This window comes from Capra hircus, chromosome 10 (genome assembly GCF_001704415.2).
Source record: "Capra hircus breed San Clemente chromosome 10, ASM170441v1, whole genome shotgun sequence".
NCBI classification, from domain to species: domain Eukaryota; kingdom Metazoa; phylum Chordata; class Mammalia; order Artiodactyla; family Bovidae; genus Capra; species Capra hircus.
Window position 1 is genome coordinate 73,149,339 of NC_030817.1, and position 24,473 is coordinate 73,173,811.

Below are 24,473 nucleotides of genomic sequence, written 5' to 3' on the forward strand. Positions count from 1 at the left end.
AAACAGTAGTCTGCTAGTTTCTACTAGGGCGAGCAGTCAGGGGACCAGCCAGCAGTCTGAGAAGTGATCTTGGTAGGCTGTATTTTTCTGCATTTCAGTTTTACCAACTATCAAAAGAGGCTACTCCCTACCCCTTTCTTTAACAAGAAAAAAGAACTGGTGAGGGTAAAATGCTTCAACAAGTTCAGGAGAAGGGTACTTTGAGATGAAGGGGATCCTGGTGTGAGGTGCGATGGGCAAGGGTGTGAAATGGCAAGTGACTACATTTGGGTTATCGGGAAAGGACCCTGTTTGAATTTGCTGGAAGAGCACACAGGGCTGGGTTTTGCTCCTTACTCTGTCCTCCCCTATGTCCTTTCTCACCATGTGGTATCCTGGGATGGGAACTGAGAATATGTATACTACTCATCCCTCTGGGTTTTATCCTTTAAATTTAGGCCCACTTCTGGGTGCACTTCAGGTATAATGAAAAGTCTTGAGGTTGTGATGAAAAATGCATCTCACCAGACTAGCCGTGGGGTTGATTTTCTTTGTCTCCACTTTCTTCTCTGCTGTTAACTTGCTGACTGATTCCTGAGCCATTTTCAATCTGAAATCAAAACAGGGAGTGGGGAGGAGAGAGGAGGAAAAGAAAAGAGGAGAAAAAAGGAAAGAAGAGGTCAGGTTAAATAGAGATCCAAATGCTGTTAAGTTCATCAGTTAGCAGTCTGAAATATAAAGGGTGGCTTTTCCAGTGCTTTTCATGATTAAATTCAGATTCTGTGAGGGTATCTCCTCTGGGGTATCAAAACAACTGATCTATGGAATACTGAATGGACTCCCTGTTATTCTAAGGGCACACCCCAAGGCTATCTGGCTTGTGAACCACTCAGCAGACAGGATAAAGACAATCTGAAAAACTAAAATTTTGGAGAAACATACAAAACTGAGAATATAAATCCACCAGAGAGTTCCCTGCTGTCCAGTGGTTAGGACTTGGTGCTTTCACTGTCAGGGGCTCTGGTTCAATCCCTGGTTAGAGAACTAAGATCCTGCAAGCTATGTAGCAGAGAAAAAAAAAAAATCCACCAGTTCACATCAAGAAAGTCAAAAGACAACCCACAGAATGGGGAAAATATTTGTAAATCATGTATCTGATAAAGGACTTACATTCAGATTACATGGATAGCTTACAAACTCAAAAAGACAAATCACCCAACTTAAAAAATAGGCAAAATATTTGACTAGATGTTTCTCCAAAGACAGACAGATGGCTCCTAAGCACATGAAAAGATGCTCGACATCATCAGTCAGAGAAATACAAAGCAAGACCACAAGGAGATACCACTTCTAGCCCCTAGGGATGGACAGAATTAAAAAGGACAATAACAAGCATTGGAGATGAGGATGTGAAGAAACTGGAATCCTTCTACACTGCTGATGGAACTAGAGAATGGTACAGTCACGTTGGAAAACAGTTTGGCAGCTTTTCAAAATGTTAAACTGGTTGATGTTAAACTGTTGGGGCAAAATGTTAAACTGGCAGTGATGGTTTCACTGCCTCAATGGACATAAGTTTGAGGAAACTCCTCGAGAGAGTGAAGGACAGGGAAGCCTGGTGTGCTGCAGTCCACGGAGTCAGACACAACTTAGTGACTGAACAACAACAAACGTCAAACAGAATTCCATTTTTATCCACATAGTTAGCATATGACTCAGCAATTCCACTACTTGGTATATTAATATATGTATACCCAAGAAAATGAAAATATTTGTCTATAAAAAATATACATATGGATTATTATAGCAGCATTATTTAAAATTATTTAAAACAGCCAAAGTAGAAACAGTCCAAATTTGCATTAGCTGATAAATGAATAAACAAATGGTAGTATATTAACACAACAGAATATTTTAAGGAATGAAGTACTGGGCCATATTTAGGAATGAAGTGCTGAATGAAAGCTATATCATGGATGAACCTAAAAAATCCATTTCATTAAGATAAATGAAAGAAGCCAGCTACAAAAACCCACATATTATATGGTTCCATTTATATGCAATGTCCAGAGTAGGCAAATAAAAGAAACATGAAGTAGATTAGCAATGCCAGGGGCTGGGGGCAGTAGAGAGGTGGGAGTGACTGCTAATGAATAAGGGGTTTCTCCTAAAACTAGCTATCAGTGATGGTTGCAGATCCTTGTGACTATATGGAAAACCGCTGAATTGAACACTTTCAAAAGGGTAAATTTTACAGCATGTGAATCATAGCTCAATAAAGCTGTTATAAAAAACCCAATTCCACAACATGACATTATTTCTTACTCAGCTTATCAATTCAGAATACAAGGCAGTATCTCTCAACCATCAGATTGGCAAATCTAACAGAGAATGTCAACTGACATTGAGGACAATAATGGGTGATAGAACCCAAAACATGTATGAGGGTATGTGAATGTACACAGCAAGCTTCGGCAGCATCAAGTGAAACTGAACGCATACATACCCTATGAGCTATCAGTTCCTCTTCTAGGGAGATACCCAAAAGAAAATTTTATATTTAGACACGGGGCTTTCATTGTTGCAATGTATGCAATAATGAAAAATTGAAACAACCTAATAATCAGGTTCAAGAGGATACAGGATAGATGATAAGAGCAAATAGTAACAGCTGACATTTACAGGGTGCGTACTCTCTGCTAGGTACTCTTCTCCCTGCTTTATTTGAATTAAGCCATTCAATTCTCCCAGCAACCCTGTGAGATAGAAACTTTCACTGTTTGCATTTTATAGGTCTTAAGCACCGTGTTGTGTGTGTGCTCGGTCGTGTCCAACTCTTTGCAACCCCATGAACTGTAGCCCATCAGGATCCTCTGTCCATGGAATTCTACAGGCAAGAATACTGGAGTGAGTTGCCACTGCCTATTCCAGGGGATCTTCCCAACCCAGGGACTGAATTGGAGTCTTTGCATCTCCTGTATTGGCAGGAAGGTTCTTTACCACTGAGCCATCTGGAAAGCCCAAGCACAGTGCAGTGATGCTTATATATTATATTAATTTAACAGAATACAGTAAAACTGTGAAAATGAAGAAACTAAATCTGTGACCGACAATTGTGGATATTGGAAACATGATATTGAAACAGTGACAAACTCTGTAGGGTAGAGAGTGAAGAGGCCATCTAGCCTGGTGGTCAAGTGCTCAACTCCAGAGCCGGACTGTGGGATTAATTCTCAGCCCCACTACTTATTAGCTGTGTGACCCTGGGCAAGTGACCTCTCTGTGCACCTAGAAAAGGAGATGCAACAGTGCGGGCTATGCTGAGTCACTGAAAGGACTGAGAAAGTGCTGCTCCAGGCACAGTGTAATCACGCGACATATGTTCACTACTCCTGTTACTGTGTGTGTGTTATGCTACCTTGTGTAAATGCTGGGGAGCAGTGCCCACAAAAGACTGTTCACAGAGGCCTGCACCTGTATGTAAACATCTATTTATACTTATATGCAGACTGGAAAGAGACTGTTTTCATGATAGAAGTTATTGCTAGAAAGATGGAAGAAGAGAATGACTTTGGGAGGCAGTATGTCTAAAGGAGACAAGGGTGGCAGAGGAGGAGATGGTTGGATGGTTTCACTGCCTCAATGGACATTAAGTCTGAGGAAACTTCTAGAGAGAGTGAAGGACAGGGAAGCCTGGCGTGCTGCAGTCCATGGGGTTGCAAAGAGTCAGACACAACTTAGCGACTGAACAACAGCAAATGTCAAACAGAATTCCATTTTTATCCACAATATTTCATTTTCAATTATAAAATCTTTAAGAATATGGGGCAAAATGTTAACAGTTCTAGGTGGTGGGAATATGGGTGTGTTGTGTTATCTTTAATATGTTTACTTAAAAATTTCTTTAAAAATATTTTATGGTTTTGAATGTCTTTGTTTTAAATGTCTGTGTTTTAAAAATGTCTTCAAATCAAAGACATAAAAAAATGAACATGCTTTTTTTCAGGGCCTCAAATCTGAATCTTTCACTCATTACTAATCCCATACTTGCTTAATACTGAAGAAGTGGCTGAGCGCCTTAGCTTGTTACTTAATTTTGCACAATTTGTTTGAAATACACACTGCATAATCCAACCTCTCTGCCCACATACACAAGTTAGTTCAATGAATTCAACATGCTGACTTGTGCATCAGAAAAGAAAAATGAGACAAAGATGAGCAATGAATTATGTAACCCAAGAAATGCATCTGCAGAGCTGCCGTGAGAACAAGCTCTGGCATAGGTCTGACAAATATACCACACTGCCTACTAAACTTTTCTGCTTCTAGCAGTAATTGTCACCATACTCACATAAGAAAAGAATGTACTAGAAGGAGCAAATCCTGTTCAGACTTCATTGGAGACCAATCAGTAAGGGATCTGCAATCAAGATGAGGCCATGGCTTGTAGCACCTTCTTTCCTTGGTTTTCTCCAGCAAGATTTGTTTTCAACAAAAGCACCTATTGTTCATCCTTTAATCTCAATTCCAATGGAATCGCTTGGAATTACTATTCCTCCTGCGGCTCCTTAACTTTTAGGAAATCTGAGGGTCATCTTTTGCTTAACTAGTTCCTTTTCATCTTAGAATTCTGATCTCTTCTTCCGGAAGTGGTCTTCTACCATGATCCACGCTCAGCATTGCCTCCCTCGATTCCCATATTTCTTAGTAGCTCTGCAATCACTTTCCATGTTCTCGCAGTATTGGGGGCAGGGGATGGTGATTGGAAAAGGGGAATTAGGTAAACTGGGAAGGAGATAACCTAATGTCCTGTTCCCACTGCTAACCATTTCCTATTGCTCTGTGACTGTTCTGTAGACGGAGGTTCTCATGCACACCCCAGGTTTCTGAGGACAATTCCGATCTTGGTGATTCTATCTTGCTTTTCTCTAAAGATTCTCATCCAATTATGAGGTCTCCCTTTCACAGGGCACTCTAGAAAATCAGAAAGGACTGAGAAGAATCAAAGCTTGGTGCAAAGTAGCTTCAGCACCAGTGAGGCTTTAATTTAACTCTAACTCTGCCAGTTATTAGACAACTTGAAGTGAGTTAATCAACTTTCAGTTTCTTTATATATAAAATGGCATGATATACATATGCATCGTGTGTATGTGTGTGTGTGTGTGTTAGCTGCATGGTCATGTCCGACCCCATGGACTACAGCCCACTGGGCTCCTCTGTCCACGGAATTCTCCGGGCAAGAATACTGGAGGGCACAGCCATTCCTTTCTTCAGGATCTTCCCAACTCAGGGATCAAACCTGGGTATTGTGCATTGAAGGCAGATTCTTTACAGCCTTAGCCATACAGGGAAGCCCCCAAACAAACAAAAAACCAACAATCATATATACATAACATTAATTACATGGTGTTACTGTGAGGATTAAATTAATTAACATATCTAGATCAAACTGCCAACATCCGTTGGATCATAAAAAAAACAAGGGAATTCCAGAAAAACTTCTGCTTCATTGACTATGCTAAAGCCTTTGACTGTGTGGATCACAGCAAACTGTGGAAAATTCTTCAAGAGATGGGAATACCAAACCACCTTACCTGCCTTGTGAGAAACCTATATGCAGGACAAGAATTAACAGTTAGAACTGGACATGGAACAATGGACTGGTTCAAAATCATGAAAGGAGTACGTCAAGGCTGTATATCATCACCCTGCTTATTTAACTTATATGCAGAGTACATCAAGAAAAATACCTGGCTGGATGAATCACAAGCTGGAATCAAGATTTCCAGGAGAAATATCAATAACCTCAGATATGCAGATGATAAAAATCCCATGGACTGAGGAGCCTGATAGGCTGCAGTCCATGGGGTTGTGAAGAGTCAGACACGACTGAGCGACTTCACTTTCACTTTTCACTTTCATGCACTGGAGAAGGAAATGGCAACCCACTCCTGTGTTCTTGCCTGGAGAGTCCCGGGGACGGGGTGCCTGGTGGGCTGCCGTCTATGGAGTCGTACAGAGTCGGACACAACTGAAGAGACTTAGCAGTAGCAGTAGCACCACCCTAATGGCAGAAAGTGAAGAGGAACAAAAGAGCCTCTTGATGAAGGTGAAAGAGGAGAATGAAAAATTGGCTTAAAATTCAACATTTAAAAAGCTAAGATCATGACATCCAGTCCTATCACTTCATGGAAAATAGATGGAGAAAAAAATGGAAACAGTGGTAGGCTTTGTTTTTTGGTGCTCCAAAATCACTGCAGACAGTGACTGCAGCCATGAAATTAAAAGATGCTTGCTCTGTGGAAGAAAAGCTATGAAAAACCTAGATAGTGTATTAAAAAGCAGAGACATTGCTTTGCTGACAAAGCTCCATATAGTGAAAGCTATGATTTTTCCAATAGTCATGTATGGATGAGAGTTGGGCCATAAAGAAGGCTGAGTGCCAAAGAATTGTTGCTTCTGAACTGTGGTGTTGGAGAAGACTCTTGAGAGTCCCTTGGACTGCAAGGAGATCTAATCAGTCAATCCTAAAGGAAATCAGTCCTGAATATTCATTGGAAGGACTGATGCCGAAGCTGAAGCTCTAATACTCTGGCCACTTGATGCAAAGAGCCGACTCACTGGAAAAGACCCTGATGCTGGTACAGACAGGAGGAGAAGGGGGCAACAGAGGATGAGATGGTTGGATGGTATTACTGACTCAATTGACATGAGTTTGAGTAAACTCTGGGAGTTGGTGATGGACAGGGAGGCCTGGCATGCCGCAGTCCATGGGATTGCAAAGAGTCAGACATGACTGAGCCACCGAACTGAACATTTAATAAAGGATAAGCATAATGGAATCTTCCATCACAGAGATAAAGCAACTCCTAAAGAATGCATGACAACAGTTTCTGACTATAAATAATACTAATGGAGCTGCTGGCTAAATACTATCTTGTAATAATATTATTTACGTGTGTTCTGAAAGCAAACTGAATCAACTAATGCTATTATCCAGAGACTCAGCAAACCAAGGAACTCACCTCAACTTTTTCTGATCTGAACACAAATTTTAAAAGTCATAATGAGAAGCTATACTTTGACGGAGACATGACATACGTTTCTCAACCAAATAAATCAGTTCAGTTCTGCTCAGTTGTGTCCGACTCTTTGTGACCCCATGACTGCAGCATGCCAGGCCTCTCTGTCCATTATCAACTTCTGGGGCTTACTCAAATTCAACTCCATTGAGTCAGTGATGCCATCCAACCATCTCATCCTCTGTTGTTCCCTTTTTCTCCTGCCTTCAATCTTTCCCAGCATCAGGGTCTTTTCCAATGAGTCTGCTCTTCGCATCAGGTGGCCATAGGATTGGAGTTTCAGCTTTAACATTAGTCCTTCCAATGAACACCCAGGACTGATCTCCTTTAGGATGGACTGGTTGGATCTCCTTGCAGTCCAAGGGACTCTTCAAGAGTCTTCTCCAACATCACAGTTCAAAAGCACCAATTCTTTCGCACTCAGCTTTCTTTATAGTCCCACTCTCATATCCATACATGATTACTGGAAAAACCATAGCTTTGACTAAGTTGGCAAAGTAATGTCTCTGCTTTTTAATATGCTGTCTAGGTGGGTCATAACTTTCCTTCCAAGGAGTAAGCGTCTTTTAATTTCATGGCTGCAATCACCATCTGTAGTGATTTTGTAACCCAAGAAAATAAAGTCAGCCACTGTTTCCCCATCTATTTGCCATGAAGTGATGGGACTGGATGCCACGATCCTAGTTTTCTGAATGTTGAGCTTTAAGTGAACTTTTTCACTCTTTTTCATTTTCATCAAGAGGCTCTTTAGTTCCTCTTTGCTTTCTGCCATAAGGGTAGTGTCATTTGCATATCTGAGGTTACTCTTATTTCTCATGGCAGTCTTGATTGCGGCTTGTGCTTCATTCAGCTGGCATCTCGCATGATGCACTCTGCATATAAGTTAAACAAGCAGGGTGACAGATGCACTCCTTTCCTGATTTGGAACCAGTCTGCTGTTCCATGTCTGGTTCTAACTGTTGCTTCTTGACCTGCATACAGATTTCTCAGGAGGCAGGTAAGGTGGTCTGGTATTCCCATCTCTTGAAGAATTTTCCACAGTTTGTTGTGATCCACAACAGTCAAAGGCTTTGGTGTAGTCAATAAAGCAGAGTAGATATTTTTATGGAACTTTCTTGCCTTTTTGGTGATCCAGTGGATGTTGGCAATGTGGTCTCTGAGTTCATGGTTCACGTACTGTTGAAGCCTGGCTTGAAGAATTTTGAGCATTACTTTGCTAGTGTGTGAGATGAGTGCAACTGTGCAGCAGTTTGAACACTCTTTAGCATTGCCTTTCTTTGGGATTGGAATGAAAACTGACCTTTTCCAGATAAATAAGTAAGAAACTATTTCAACTTCAAAAGAAGATTGAATCTATTTCCTCACAATTTCCCCAAGTTTCTCTGATGTAAGTATCATAAATAAAATTTACATTTCAAATTATAGAATTTGTGAGTAAATATATTTTTTTCACGTTAACCTTGTTTATCTCATAACCAAAATAACACTTGTTCCTTATAGGAAAATTCTATATTTATACATGGAAGGATTATATTTTCAAAGTGTTCTATATAATTAAAAGTATAAAGAAAAAGCAAGACTTACTGGCCATTTAAATACTTTTCTGAGAATGTAATTAAGACACAATGGGGCAATTAAGGAAAATTATCACATACAAATCTCTAGGCTAGACAATAAGATACATGAAGGTAGAGATGGTGGCTATCATTTTCATTGCTGTGTTCCTAGCCCTTGATACAGAGGCTGTACATGCCATAAAGAGACCTACAGAACAAATTAAAAAAAAATCCTTTACTTCCTTAAAATACTGCTCATCTGAAGTTTTTGCTGAGCCCTCGAGGCTGCCTGGGCACACACATGCACAGTTGCATGGGGCTTCTTCATTTAATGCACTCCCACCATGTTCTTGAGATCCCCAGTTTTTGAACAAGGAGCCCTATAAATTATAAGGTTGGTCCTGTCTAAGACTTTCTAGGACATTTAAGGTTATTGTATTAATAAAACAGAATGTTTTCCAATCATTTTTTTCCACGGCACATTTATTACATAAAGAAAGAAATCTGGTTGGATAAAGTTCATACCTCCTGTCAAGGTTAATTTATTTCACTGTGTTGCAATCATGTTATGCACCTGCTGTTACACAAGACCAGAGCTTCTCAAAAGCAGGGGATAGGACTTCACCTTCTTTCCTTCACATTTTACCCTGTAAAATGGCATATAGTATGTGACCATAAACTGAGTTAATGAATTAATAAATAATTATAAGTCATTAACCTCCAAACTATAAAAACTTAGGTCTCAAGAATGGTTATGGGGAAAATATTCAAGTCCATTCTGGCGCATGAAAATATAAAGTCACTTTCTCTCACCATAACATCACCAATGCTCAGTGCTCAATGACACCACCCTTATGGCAAAAAGCAAAGAGGAACTAAAGAGCCTCTTGATGAAAGTGAAAGAGGAGAGTGAAAAAGCTGGCTTAAAACTCAACATTCAAAACACGAAGATCATGGCATTGGGTCCCATCACTTCAAGGCAAACAGATGGGGAGACAATGGAATAGTGACGGACTTTATTTTCTTGGGCTCCAAAATCACTGCAGATGGTGACTGCAGCCATGAAATTAAGACGCTTGCTCCTTGGAAGAAAAGCTATGACCACCTAGACGGAATATTAAAGAGCAGGGACATTACTTTGCTGACAAAGGACTGTGCAGTCAGAGCTACATTTTTTTCCCAGTAGTCATTTAGGGATGTGAGAGCTGGACCATAAAGAAGACTGAGCACTGAAGAACTGATGCTTTTGAACTGTGGTGTTGGAGAAGACTCTTAAAGAGTCCCTTGGACTGCAAGGAGATCAAACCAGTCCATTCTAAAGGAAATCAGTCCTGAATATTCATTGCAAGGACTGACGCTGAAGCTAAAGCTAGAATACTTTGGCCACTTGATGCAAAGAACTGACTCACAGGAAAAACCTCTGATGCTGGGAAAGATAGAAGACAGGAGAAGCGAACAACAGAGGACGAGATGGTTGGATGGCATCACGGACTTAACGGACGTGAGTCTGAGCCAGCTCTGGTGATGGACAGGGAATCCTGTGTGCCGCAGTCCATGGATTCACAGAGTTGGACAAGACTGAGTGTCATGTCCAACAACAACAACAATGCTCAAAGCCAATCCCGCAAAATACAGATCAACAAGTTCTCATGAGATTCTCTAGATAGCCTTTCCATTAGAGGGCAATGTTAATGGTGGAGGGCAAGGCTATTTGTCAATAGTTTTTGTATCATATGACATGAAACCTATACATGCATGCTAAGAGACAAACACTTAAAAATTCTGACCAGCTGGCTATGTTACATACATTGTCATAACAGAGCATGTAGGAAGGTCTTGAAAACTGCCTTGACCTGACAAGAGATCGATTTTTTTTTTTTTTTGATAATTGGTTGGTCAGTCAGTTGGTCAGTTGCCTGTCTATCTCTCAAAAATGTCCTTTAAAAACTCTGGTCAAAGTGTCCTATACCTGCTGAAGAAGTGACAGCAGCTGCTGTCACTGATCATACTAAGCTCACTTCAACATCAGTCTTCTGGTAATCACGTGAGAAGGAACTGAAGAGAAGAGGCCAGCAGTGTGATTGGCCAAGGGGGATTTAAACCAATGTAAATCCAGCTTCCATCAACTCCAGGAGGGTTAAACAAATGTGAGCTAGCGTGGGTAATGCAGAGACTTCACATAGAATCCAAAGTTCTGGCCTCCCTTAGAAAACTAGAAGGTACCGTAACACTGAGCAGCATTTGACTGTGACCACACCTCAGTCTGCAGCACTGGCCATCACTGCCCGTCCTGTGCTCAGCGCTGAGGCTGTGAGGTGCTGCCAGCTACCAGCTTGTTTGCACATACCTGGCACACTTCAGTCATTTTTGCTGCCTGCCTGGACTCTCTCAGCTTCCAAGTTTTGGTCAGAAACTTGCTGGAAGGCTACTGTGATAGTTTGAGAGCTCAGGGGTGAGGGCCTAGATTACTAAAATAGTCTTTGAAATGATCTAGTTCCCTCCGATGCATCCTACTGATGAAAATGGTATCAATGAATAACACATCACTCTAAGAATGTCATCGCCCTTCTCAAAAAAGTCTCAGTGACGCCCACAGCCAGGGTAGCAAAGGTTTCCTGTAAAGAGCCAGAGAGTCAATATTTTAGACTTTGTGAGCCATAGGGTCTCTGGGACTACACTGTTGTTGTAGCGTGAAAGGAGCCCCACAGTGATGCAACTGAACGGCAGTGCAATGCTGCGTTCTGAGAAACTTATTTACAAAAGCTGGCTGTGAGGTGGATTTGGCCCACAGGCAGCAGCTCGCTGACGCTTGAACCATAGTATGTTGCTGCTGTTGTTTAGTCACTAAGTCATGTCCAACTCTTTTGTGACCCCAAGGACTGATGTTTGCCAGGCTCCTCTGTCCATGGAATTCTCACGTCAAGAATACTGGAGTGGGTTGCCGTTTCCTTCTCCAGGGATCAAACCTGCATCTCCTGCACTGCCAAGTGGATTCTTTATCCCTGAGCCACCAGGGAAGCCACAACTACAGTATAGGATCCAGAAAATTCCTTACTCTGACACTCAACACTCCTCCTGTTTTAAATGTAGTTTACTGGTCTATCTTACCTTTTCAGACCCAGATCTAGTTTAATACTATCCCTGGGCAAATCACTTAACCCTTTAGAGCCTCAATTTCCTCATCTGTTAAAAGTGGAAATAGGGACTTCCCTGGAGGACCAGTGGTTAAGACTCGGGCCTTCCGCTGCAGGGGGTACAGATCCCTGGTTGGGAAACTAAGATCTAGCGGGCCAAAAAAAATATTTTTTTCTAAGTGGAAATAATATCACACCTAAAGAGCACAATTGCTATGAAAACTGAAGAAACATATTATCTATGATTCCTGATCAAGCATCCTTTCCTTCACTTCGCTTGCTCCATGTGTTCCTGTCCTGGTCAAACTTCTCACTCTTCTTTGTACCAAGGCTCTTCTCTCCCCTGCATCTTGCTCTGACTGTTCCCTCCATGACTTTTTTTACTCACTTCCATGTGTTCAAATTCTTCCCATTCTTCTAGTCCCGGCTTAAGTGCCAGTGTCATGAAAGCTTCCTTCATCTCTCTTAGTCAGAAGTAATTGCTCTTTTCTCAAGCAAAGGGGCACTTTGCCCCTCTCTTAAGGCACTTAGGAACTTTTCCTCTCAGGACTGTAGAGGTGTCTTGTTTCCCTTAAACTACTGGAACCACTTGAGGACAGTCATTATGCCTCCGCATATCTGAGTGTCCTCCCTGATCCCACACTTAGCAGTGCCATGCGCCAGTCAGTTGTTAGCAAATGTCTAGGTGACAAATGACTTGCACTCACAGTTTTTACCCCCTTCCTTAAACAAGCCTAACTGTTTAGTAAATACCCAAAAGTTGTAGAAAAATTATTTTCTGCGCTTAGCTTTGGGGAAAAAAATAACACATAAAAGCATTTAAAAACCTAGCTCCAGTAAATCTAGCTGGTTGGGTCCTACATACGGAAAAGGAAAGGATGCTCAAGGCCACCCAAATGTGCTAAATATTTATACATATCAGATTATGTACACATTCCAGGATTCCTGAAAGTATCACACTGTTTTGTCCCCAAGGAGATTGAGGCTCCGTGAGGTTATACAACTTTTCCCAAGTCTGGCATCTGCCTTTCTCACTTACGAGGTAAGAACTTTTTTGCATTCAGTCAAAGAACTGGTTAGACAATTTCTAACCTCCCCAGCTCCACTGCTCATGGACTTATTTTTGGTCCTGGCCTAGATCTTGGTTCTATTTTTGTTTCTTGTCTAAATATTTACACTATCACACACAGTTGCTCATGATTACTCATAGGAGAATACCTAGACTTGATTTCAAAGATTACATCTCACATCCTCTAAAAAAAATCTGAAATATAGGGAGAAAAACATGCAAACAAGTTAGAGAAAGAAAAGAACTACTTTGAATTTACAAATGCTTTAGAAAATTTGATTTTTGAAAACCTTTTCTTCCTTCTTGTTATAATGTATCTCTAGAGACTTATTGAAGGCCCCAGTAAATTTCAGTTGCTGTCAAAGTTTACTGGGGAAAGACGTGAATATGAGACAGGGCGGTGACATGTGCCCTCTGACAGTCCTGCTCAGTCTTAATTCCATAGAAATAATTCACAACCCTGGATAGTTGGGGAGGGAATTCTGTTTCTACTCCTTGGTTGCAGAGGAAATTCTGCTTCCATGTAGAAAGCGCCAAGAAAATATTACTCCCATCCTAAATGAAAAGATCTGAATAATGGACAGTTTCACACTTTTTGTTTAACCCATCAGACAGCTGGGATCACAAGGCAGTTGAGGAAACTGCATTCCAAACAGTGATATGTCTTTCCATTCAAAGGCTCAGATTCTCCACACTACAGCCTCCTTTTCTGGGAGATCTTAAAACTGGGCATACTTTGGAGTTTCTACAGGCTAGATGTGTATTCCTACAGCTGAATGAAACCAACTCAGAACCCAGACTTCCGTGAGACTGAAGAAGATGTCTTTATTCTTTTGACATCTAATTTTTCATTGGTTCATAACGTACAAGGCAGAACACACTGAAATCGTCCTGAACTTTATAGTAACAGATGTGCCTTCATTTTTAACCATAGGGATTGGGCATACTAGCCAACCAAGAAGTAAATGAGATACAGAAGATGGGGTAGAGTGTTAGGCTGTTTCATACTCCATGTCACTAATGGAATGACCAATGACTTGGGGCAGCATTTCCAAACAGTCTTCCAAAATACCTTAAAACTCAGCAAAGGTGCCTCAGGAAAAGAAGGAAAAGTTAAGGATTCTCTTAACCCAAGCATTTGCAAGACTGCTTCAACCAGAAAATTTTATTTAATATATTGAGGTTTCATGAATGTTTTCATTTGTATAAAAAATGAAAAAGCTCTTAAAAAAATGAAAAGTTGGAAAACCCTAATGTATGGAACTCAGTGGAACCCACTGAATCTCCTGGGAGAAGGGGAAAAAAACGACCTTCTTGTCCAGGAGAATGAGAGCCAAGAGAAGTCTTCTTCTTAAAGAACTGTCTAGGGATCTCTGGGAGATAAAGAGCTGATTAAGAAGACAAGGCCTCTCCAAAGAATGATTCTTCTGACAGCCACAGACACCAGATTCCAGCTTTGGGGCTTTAATAAAATATCAAAGCTTTAAAAATCAAGACACAGCCAGTTCTGCACTCTCCCCTGCTTGATACTTTCCAGAAATGTTCTAAGCATGGAAGATCAACAGCCTCTGACAAAGACTCACAGACAGGCATTGTGGGGACAGATTCAGAGGAGCTGAAATGTGGGAAAATTAAGTGCCCATGGGAGCATCCACTTACTTCCCTGTAATAAAGACATTACATTTCATTATGATTCATTTTCTTTGTGTTTTTGTGCTGGAAAATTTAACTGATCTTCCTGATTTCAGCCCTATTCTACTTTTCAATTTCTGTTCACTTCCTTTGCTCTTAATACCTTAGACTGGAGATGAAATGAATCCAATAGATTATACCCTAAGATTCCTTCCAATTTAATTGACTGCAATTAACATTTTCTTTGGGTCATCTGTACTTCCCTGTTTCCTTTCTTTCCCATTACAAATAACTGTATGAATTGTAACAAGACTGTCAGCCTATTAACCTCTGAATAAGTCTTATGTATAAACCTAGGTTATATTTTTAATTTAAAAAGTCACACAGGCAACTCACTGGTGTCTGGACATAACTGATCTCAAATCATAGCTTAGGTTGAAATCTACACTCTAAAGAGTGGGGTTAATTTCAGTACTTAAAAATGAGTAAATATTCCAGAAAAGGCAAAACCATGGAGACAATAAAAAGATGAGTGGCTGTGGGGCAAGAAGGAGATCTGAATAGACAAAGCACAGAGGAGTTTTAGCACAGTGAAAAGCACTCTGTATGATGTCAGATGTTATAATAGATTATATTACTACACAATTTGTCAAAACTCAGAAAATGGACAACACTACCGGTGAGCCCTAAGCTAAAAACTATGGACTCTGGGTAGTTATGGTGTGTCAATATAGTCATCTTTGGTAAAAAAAAAAAAATGTCATTATGATGAGTGACGTTGATAATGGAGGAAGCTATGCATGTGTGGGGACAGGAGAATACACGGGAAATCTCTGTAGGAAATCCACCTATCTCTCAATTTTGTTGAAAACCTAGAACTGCTCCAAAAGAATGAAAAAAAAACAGGTAGATGGCTCCCAAAAATTACCATTTTGTTTTAAACACTTGTTGGTGCGATTTGTTAGAAATTCTCTAGATGATGATGAATTCATTTCAGCAAGTAGAAAATAGATAGTCTGGTTATATTAGCAGGACATACTTGTTAATAACTCATTCAACTCTTGTAATGTTAACAGTGGGACTGAGGAAGTGATGCAGGATTACAGGGGTACAGTTTTACTTATAGTGCCGCTAGCTTCAAAGAGGAAGCTCTGTTATCCATCCAGGATGGTGTGACCTAGAAACATTAACCACTGCATGACCCACACCATCTACACATCCTCACTGAAGATTTTCAAAGTCAATGGCTTTGGGAACATGGGTGGATGAAGGCAAAGAAAAGAGCGGCATTACAGGAACATAGTTCATGAAATTGAAATGCATGTTGGTAAAAGCATGAAATCTGACCAGCTGTAAAGTAAACCTGTTTAAACAAGACTTAATATCACTCATCACTGAAGAGGTCAAAATAGTCTAGAAAGGGAACACAGCAGGCTCTGAGCGCCAGTATGTGTAGTAATGGGTGTCTGAGTCAGTGTGCTGCTGTGAATAACACCCAGAAAGACAGGATAATAAAAACTAAAGATCCAAACAACTATGTCACTAGGCTTATACTAAACTTCAAAAACATGTGAACCAGAATCTATCAAGTATGAGAGCTCTTCATTCTGGTGGCTATTCTGAAATACACAGAAGAACATGATCAGCAAAGGAACGTGAGAAAAACATTCCCTTGTCTGTAGCCTCGTAAATTCCAGCCTGGACCTTTTTGAAGGGTGGATAAGGTTTTTGTGGGATGGAAAAGGTATTGGCACCTACTGAAGATCATGCTTCTAAATAAATGTCTTGCCAGTCTGGCTTCCCAAGGTGGGTTGGCCTTACCAGTCATTATTAGGGACACCTTCTTCTATAAGTAAAGTGCTATTATAATAAAGTGCTATTTTTATGGTTTCCCTTTAGGAGAAAAGAAACAAGAGACACTATAAGAAGCTGCAGAGATGAAATACCAACAGATTATTCACTCCCCTGCCATGATCTCCTTGTAGCCTTGCACTAAGTAGCGTCAGGTGAAGGAGCAAAGAATACCATTCAAAGAGACTTTGGGGAAGCCTGGGAGTGGCTTGATTGCTTAAGAAAGTTCAGTTGCACATAGTTTCTGGTACTTTAGATGGAGAAGGTTGAGGGCAACATCCTGATATTTTCCTCATTAGGCTTCCCTGCAGCACAGATGGTATTAACATCATAGGGATTGTTTTTAACGTGATTTTAGGTGTTGCTCTGTCAAGCTATCCTTCCAGCCATTGCCTAGTAGCCTGGACATTAGAAGGAAGGTACGGGCACTCTGTGGAGAAGGCAATGGCAGTACTCTTTTCCAGTCCTCTTGCCTGGAAAATCCTATGGATGGAGGAGCCTGGTGGGCTGCAGTCCATGGGGTCGCAGAGTCGGACACGACTGAGCGACTTCACTTTCACTTTTCACTTTCCTGCATTGGAGAAGGAAATGGCAACCCACTCCAGTGTTCTTGCCTGGAGAATCCCAGGGATGGGGAAGCCTGGTGGGCTGCCGTCTATGGGGTCGCACAGAGTCGGACACGACTGAAGTGACTTAGCTTAGCTTAGCTTATGGGCACTCTGTGGGATTTCTCTACATCTTTTGATACTCCTCAAGTGTCCATAGGTACTGTCCTCAGTTCACTGAGTCAGGACATTTCTCCACATGGTGGGTTGGGGGAGGAGGAGAGGGCAAAGGTCCAGCTTGGGTTCTAAATAAGTAAGTGCAATTGGGGAAATCCACGTAGGGGTTGTAGGAACTGCCCTTATTTCTACCTGCCTTGAGAACACTCCATGAAGTATGTTTCTGAATTCTTGATAAAACTACTACACAGAGATAATAGTTATGAAAGCCAATGAAATAAAGTCACTCTTTATTGTCAGTAAAGAACCAAAAATACAATATATGCATAACTGAAGCACACTCCACCTGAAACTAACATGATATTGTAAATCAAATATACTTCAATTAAAAAAAAAACCTACAACACAAAGATTAAACTCATCATCTCCTCAATGTAAACAGACATTTCTCCCTCACTGCAGCAGCTGATGGCAACATCATGAACTCGTCTATGTGGAAAGTTTCCGAAGGGTAAGAAAATAAAACTCCAAGAATACAGCCATAAACAATATGAAATAATGAAAGTAAGTCAAAGTGAAGTCGCTCAGTCGTGTCCGACCCTTTGCAACCCCATGGACTAGAGCCCTCCAGGCTCCTCTGTCCATGGGATTTTCCACGCAAGAATACTGGAGTGGGCTGCCATTTCCTTCTCCAGGGGATCTTCCCAACTCAGGGATCGAATCCGGGTCTCCCACATTATAGGCAGACGCTTTTACCATCTGAGCCACCAGGGAACTAGGAACTCATATGAAATAAAGGGTAGCCTCAAAATCATTTATCTCAGGCAGGCAAGCAGGGCTACAGACTTGGGACAGGCACATACTCTTCTATGCTTATTTCCTCTTCAGAGTCTGGCCATTGACCTTGACTAACCCTTCTATCTCCATGGTCCCCAGGCCAGTCTCACTAGCAGCCATGGTAAGGCAGACCAGCCAGAAAGTAAGGCAGGTCTTAGACTTTAAAGACAGCTCCTTACACATCAGAATCTAGCCTCTCAGTGATTCCATGATAAATTAGCCCATCACTTCCACTTCCTATATTTGACAACTTTCTCTACCTCATTCCTAAGATATTTTTCTATTTACAATGAAGGAAGTCCTCCTAGACACCGCATTTCACCAGCTACACAATCAGTCACTTGATAGCTTTTGTGGGTTATCACTAGTAGTACCCAAACACACTTTGACTTCAAATGATTAATTGCAGAACAAAGGCCGCTTCCGTTTGCAAAGTGTCTCCCCCAAGACACAGGGGAGTGGAAGTAGGGGGGTCCTGGACTTGCATTGGAATGCAATGATCAGTTAAAGCCAATCACTCTGCACTTGGTAGACGAAACACCCTGAGCCGCTGGGGTGATTTAGGTGCAGAGTGAAAGGTAACAGCATTGTGTTTCCTTGTTCAGGGAGAGGCGTCTGGGAGACAGCTTGGAAACTCAAACCGGCCCTGGGACATAAATCTGCAAGTTTAATTGCAATGCACTGCTAGTCCTAGGAAGACATTTCCAATCCTGATAATGAAGACATGCACGTGCTTGTAGATGTCCCCTCCTCCTTTGGTTTTGAAACCTTTACCACCAACCGAGTCTCACCAAAAACTGGAACTGATCAGAGCCTGTTTGCAGGGGTGACTAAAACAAAAAGGGGAGGAAGCAGGGGAGATTGGGTGGAGCAGGCAGTCTTTCTGGCGCCCCTCAAATTATACTACCCAGGCAGCCCCCCATTCCATCCATTCTCTGCCCAAGGCAGGAGCTGTCAGGAGTCCCACAGATAAGCAATTTAGAAATATTCTAGCTGAATGAAGGAGATTTACTTTGGGTTTCCATTGCTGTCTGCCAAGCTAGGGAAATAGAGTGTGGACAGATGCTCTCAAAGGTTCTTATGTGAGCTCTAAAGAGGTTTGAGGCTTGGCACAGCCATGAATCCTAAAGATCTTCACTTCCTTTTTTTTTCCCTAGTTTTTTTTTTTTTTAAGACAAATTGAAAGTAATACAGTCAAGAACAGAGAAGGTGATTGTTTTACCCTAATAACTAGTCTTTCTTGTTTTGAACATGTCTATCCTCTTTAACCAAGCTATAAAGATTTTAGATACTTGAGCAAAAGCAACCCATATGGGATATGTTTGGGGAATTCTACCACCTAAGTCTAAATAAATAAGATCTCTCATCTATCAGCAGTCGACAGCAAATTTTGTAATCAATTTCAACATGCCAAACGAAAACACAGTGATTGTTTATTTGTTCAACAAATATTAATTGAGCACTCACTATATATGAGGGAATAGAAGATGCCAAAGAGAGAACAGGGGCTTCCCTGGTGGCTCAGAGGTTAAAGCGTCTGCCTGTAATGCGAGAGACCTGGGTTCGATCCCTGAGTCGGGAAGATCCCCTGGAGAAGGAAATGGCAACCCACTCCAGTATTCTTGCCTGGAGAATCCCATGGACGGAGGAGCTTGGTGGGCTACAGTCCACGAGGTCACAAAGAGTCGGACATGAATGAGCGAGAGACTTAAGAGAGAACAAATAAGTATGGAGGCATTGCTCTTGTCTTGTGTGTGTTAGTCACTCAGTCGTGTCTGACTCTGAGACCCCGTGGACTGTAGCCTGCCAGGCTCCTCTGTCCATGGAATTCTCCAGGCAAGAATACTGGAGTGGATTGCCATTCCCTTCTCCATTGTCTTTTAGGGCTTATGATTTATTTGAGGGGAAAATGTCTATAACAAAATGAATGGAAAAGAAATCACTAATACCCAAATTAAAGAGACAGTAACCATCTCTTTCCTCCCTCCCAAATTTTGGAGGAAAGATAGCTCACAGAGATCAGAGAAAGCTTTATGAAGGAGGCATTATGTGATCACCAGGTTAAATTCTTTCAGAATAGGAAGCTTCAGAGCACTTAAGAAGGAACAGATATTTTAAAAATATGTGCTTAAATCAAGCTGATTAAGTGGTGCACGTTTATGTTAAGGGATTGATTGACCATAGTGGGACTCCCTGGGAATATGAACTTCTTCCTCCCATCTCCAAAGCTGACCTGACAGATTTCATCAGGGGATGAAGCCAAGGCATTTATTGAAGCAACCAAACACAAACTGTGTTCTTGCTCGTCCTCTCTATGAGGAGCTTGCTAAAATGGCAAGTCCCTAGGTTCTGTCCCTCTGGGATTCTGATTTGGTAGATCTGACAAAGCTCTCCAGGTGATTTAGAAGACGTGCCAAATTTGGAAGTGACTGATATCCAGCATTCCCATACAGGCTTCTGAATCTCTTCTACAACTTTTGCAGAGGGTGGCCCTTTTGATGGCTAACCATCTTCCCAAAGTGCTCCCTAGCCCCCTGCCCCTGAATGAGGCAGATGAGGGTATGGGAAATGAGGCTGGAAAATAGGCTAAGGTAAGTTTTTGGACACTCATGCTCTAAGTTGGGAGAAATATGGAATTACTGAAAGAGCTCAAGCTTTAGTTGTCACATAAGACCTAGGTTCTTATCCCCATCCTGTACCTTAGGAATGAAACTGTGATGCTGACAATTCATTTACTCTCTCCTCTGCTTAGCCGTACAACAGTAATATACCTTTTCAGGGCTGTTGTAAGGCTCCCAAAGTTAATACATATAAGCACCAATCATGGCTGATTTTCTTCCTTTTATTTCAGAGCAGAATATGCTTAAATAGGAGTATGTTTAAGGAAACAGATGCGGATTCAACATTGTCAATCAGCTATTCCCCAATACAAAAAGTTAAAAATATATATGTTACAGCTAAGTATAAATAAAAGGAAATAGATATGGTCTAACTTCTGTTTTAAAAAGATAACTGGATACAATATTAAGCACCAATGTAGAGGAAATAGAGAAACTACAGGCAGAGAGAAGAGTCAGAGGATGTAGCAGTAATCCAGGGAGGCAGAAGGTCCTGAACTAGGGCAAAGTCACTGAGAAAACAGGGTGGAAAAGAAGCCACCGAGGAGGCAAAGCTGAGAAGTTTGCAATGGGTGGAAAGTGAATCTTGGAGCATTAATACGATTCCAGTTTCCAGCCTGCCACTGAACTAGTGGGAGATGGAGAGGGAAATGAATTTGTTCCCTAACCAAAGAAAGGGAGCCTCAGAGGAGTAGGCATACTGAATTGCAGATGAAGGCTGGGCAGCCTGTGGAAATGCTCAGTGTGAAGTAGGAGATTTGAGTCCAAGACTTAGAACTAAGGTTGGTTCTGGGTAAGAGGACTGGGCAAAGAGGTAATCAATGAAGTTGTGAGAATTATTGGGATTAACTAGGGACAGAGTACAAAGAAGAAAAGAGGAACAGAGATCCGAACCCTGGGGAAGATCCACAGAAGAAAAAGAGGAGCTGATGAAGGAGATGGAAGAGGGGTGGGCACTTTGCAGACAGAGCCCCAGAATACCCTCAGACCACCTTCAAGATGGAAGAAACGAGCATCAGTGTCAAAAGCTAGTAGTGGCAAGAAGTCAGCTGCTTGATTTCACAAATGGGAAAGGTGGCCAAGTCTGCCAATGGTCTCAACATTCATTTCTCCTGCTCTCTTTAGTAACAGAAATCAGGGCTTCCCGGGTGGTTCAGACAGTAAAGAATCTGCCTGCAATGTGGGAGACCCAGGTTCCATCCCTGGGTTGGGAAGATTTCCTGGAGAAGGAAATGACTACCCACTCCAGTATTCTTGTGTGGAGAATTCCATGGACAGAGAAGCGTGGTGGGCTAGGGTCCCTGGGGTCACAAAGAGTCAGCCATGACTGCATGACTAACACTCATCAGTCTTTAGCTGGGCCCTGGCTCCTAGAAAAACCTGCATTACCTGGTCTCCCTTGCATAGAGCCGTGAGACTAAGTTCTGCCTAGTGAAATCTGCGTACCTTTCAGGCCACACCCTTTAAGGGAAAGGGTGTGCCAGCCCCTTCCCACTGACAGGAACTCAGAGCTGGTGGACATCATGCGAGCCGCCTTTGGCCTTGTGAATAAGGACCCCACCTAATGATGGTGGTCACAGAAGTAAAGGAATCTGGATCCGGATTTCTAAACAATTTACACTCAGATGGTTATGCAAAAGTAAAATTTACTTTGGTCTTTGTTATAGCAGCAGAGGCTTCATCCTTACTGACACAGAAAGGAGTGTTATGGAAAAGAAAGTGAGGAAATGAATATAAACTCTTCTTTTAAGAAGCTGGAAGGAACAGGAAATGGTTAATTTCCAGAGGAAAGAGGATCAAAAGAGGTGTTTTAGTTTTTGAGAATCAATGATCCCATAATTTTTACCATTTAAAAATCTACACTCTCCTCTCCTTATTCATGACATACCTTTAACTTTGCATAGTGGTTTTAATGTTTTAGCTTGGGAAATAAGCAGGTTTAATTCTTTGTGATTAGGATAATCACACATTCTGTTTATAAGTTAACTTGTTGGGACATATGCTGCTGCTGCTGCTAAGTAACTACAGTTGTGTCTAACTCTGAGACCCTATGGACTGTAGCCCACATTTACCATTTGTGTATTTGTAAACAAAAGGGGTCCTTTAAAATATGAAGTTTCTTAGCAGTTGTGTATACGTGTTCAGTTACTTAGTGGTGTCTGACTCGACGACCCCATGACCCCTTGTAGCCTGCCAGGCTCCTCTGTCCATGGAATTTTCTAGGCAAGAATATTGGAGTGGGTTGCCATTTCCTTCTCCAGGGGATCCTCCCAAACCAGGGACTGAACCCGGATCTTTTGCATTGCAGGCAGATTCTTTACCACTGAGTCACCTGGGAAGCCCCTTTATAGCAGTTAAGTGTATATAAATCATTTAACCACATAACAGAGGGCTGGGGAAAAGAAAGTTAACTTGTTAGACATTACTGTAATGATCATGATTCAATAAATAAAAATTTTAGTTTATGGAACTTTTTCCAGGAATAACTTTATCATATAAAGAGAGGAATTCTTGTGATGTCTACACTGCAATCAACAGCTTCTTTGTGGGTTGAGTGATGGCCACTCCAAGTCCCCAGCTCCTGGTCCTAAAGTGACCTGAGCAGTGGGGCCCTGAGAACAGCTCTGGGATAACCCCACAACAGCTCTGAACCATCTGCTGTCAAGGGTATGGCAGTTGCATAATTAACCATAATTGCTGCAACTAGTACACTTAAAACAAAAATTCTGTTGTTATTTAGCTGAACTTAAAACACCCCAACTAACAGTCCATTCCCTCACGGTGTAAATTATAGTTATGTATATAACAAAATGTCTTATTTGCATTTCATGTAAAATTTACCAAACTCCTTATTCACTCATTACTCAGCCATTATGGGTTTTTAAATGGTACTTTTAAAGTTTGCCTTGGCTCAGGGTTGAATTATTTGTCAAGACTTTATTCCTGGAGTCATGACTCCCCTGGGACGTCTTTACCTTTTGCAAATTCATAGCTCATTTTGTGGGTAGCAGTGGTTTGTGGCCTCTATGTGTGCATGTGTGGGCATATGTGGGGAGCAGTCTTAACATATCCTAGAGAGTGGGAAACTTCATAAGGAAGAGTTGTATATGCCAGAGTAATTAAACAGGAAAAAAGAAAAAAAGCAGAAAGTGAGTAAAGAATATTCAATGAAGGTAGCAGCAACAATTAAGTTACCTCCTTGCCACTATGCATATGGTTCAGATAACCCATTGATTTAATAAGTGGAAGAAACGTGTGTTACAAAAAGTCACTGAATGTTTGCATGTCAAGAGACACAAATACAAAAGTGAATGAAAAGGCAAAATTGAACCAAAGCTGCTTCTGAGAATAAAAATCTTGATGAACTTTCATAAACCAGCAAATGCAATGTCGGATGCAGATAAGCAGAGGAAAATTTTTTGTGTGTATACTTTTAATGACAAAAATGTGGTCTTCAAGACCAACCTTAGTAGTTTAGGGGAGGAGCTAAAGGTATGAGCCCAGGTAGCTGTTGACAGTCACTAAGGCCAAGAGGACAGTGGAAACTCTGCCCGTCTCCAAAGCTCTCCCCAACTCACCACCAGACCTTGGCTTGAAATATATTTTGATCCAGTCCCCTATGAGCTCAGGAACAAAGGTAAGGGACATTATCTCAGAAAGAAAACGCAGTTTCTCAGAATATTACAAAAAAAATGGTTTATTGATTCATAGAGATTTCAAACCAGAAAAGATCTTAGTAAGCATTTAGTTCCTGCCTCATCCCAATATACACCTTTTACAAATGTGATATTTGGGTCCCCCAGGCAATAAGCGACTGGCCCAAGATCATAAAGTAGACTAATCGCATAAAAATGCTGGTTTTCAACTCTCTATCCAGAAGTCATTTTTTATATTATGGAGCACTGCCAGTACTCAGGAAGGGGAGAAGAGCCTGGCACATTTCACTAGAGGGTAAGTTCTAGTACTTGGGCGGCATGAGGACTGGGTGGGTCA

The 24,473-nt window shown here is 41.4% G+C and overlaps 1 protein-coding gene across 3 annotated transcripts in view; it reads right to left on the reverse strand.

The window, feature by feature from the left end:
- The window catches only part of FMN1 (formin 1), a 437,404-nt gene that overhangs the window by 5,002 nt on the left and 407,929 nt on the right, over positions 1 to 24,473 (reverse strand). For 2 of the 3 annotated variants that reach the window (XM_018054501.1, XM_018054499.1), the window contains one exon: positions 505 to 589. In XM_018054501.1, the coding sequence (XP_017909990.1) occupies positions 505 to 589 (85 nt within the window). Of the gene's footprint in view, positions 1 to 504; positions 590 to 9,166; positions 9,265 to 24,473 lie in introns of those variants that run through there. The other variant, XM_018054500.1, reaches the window with a different exon arrangement.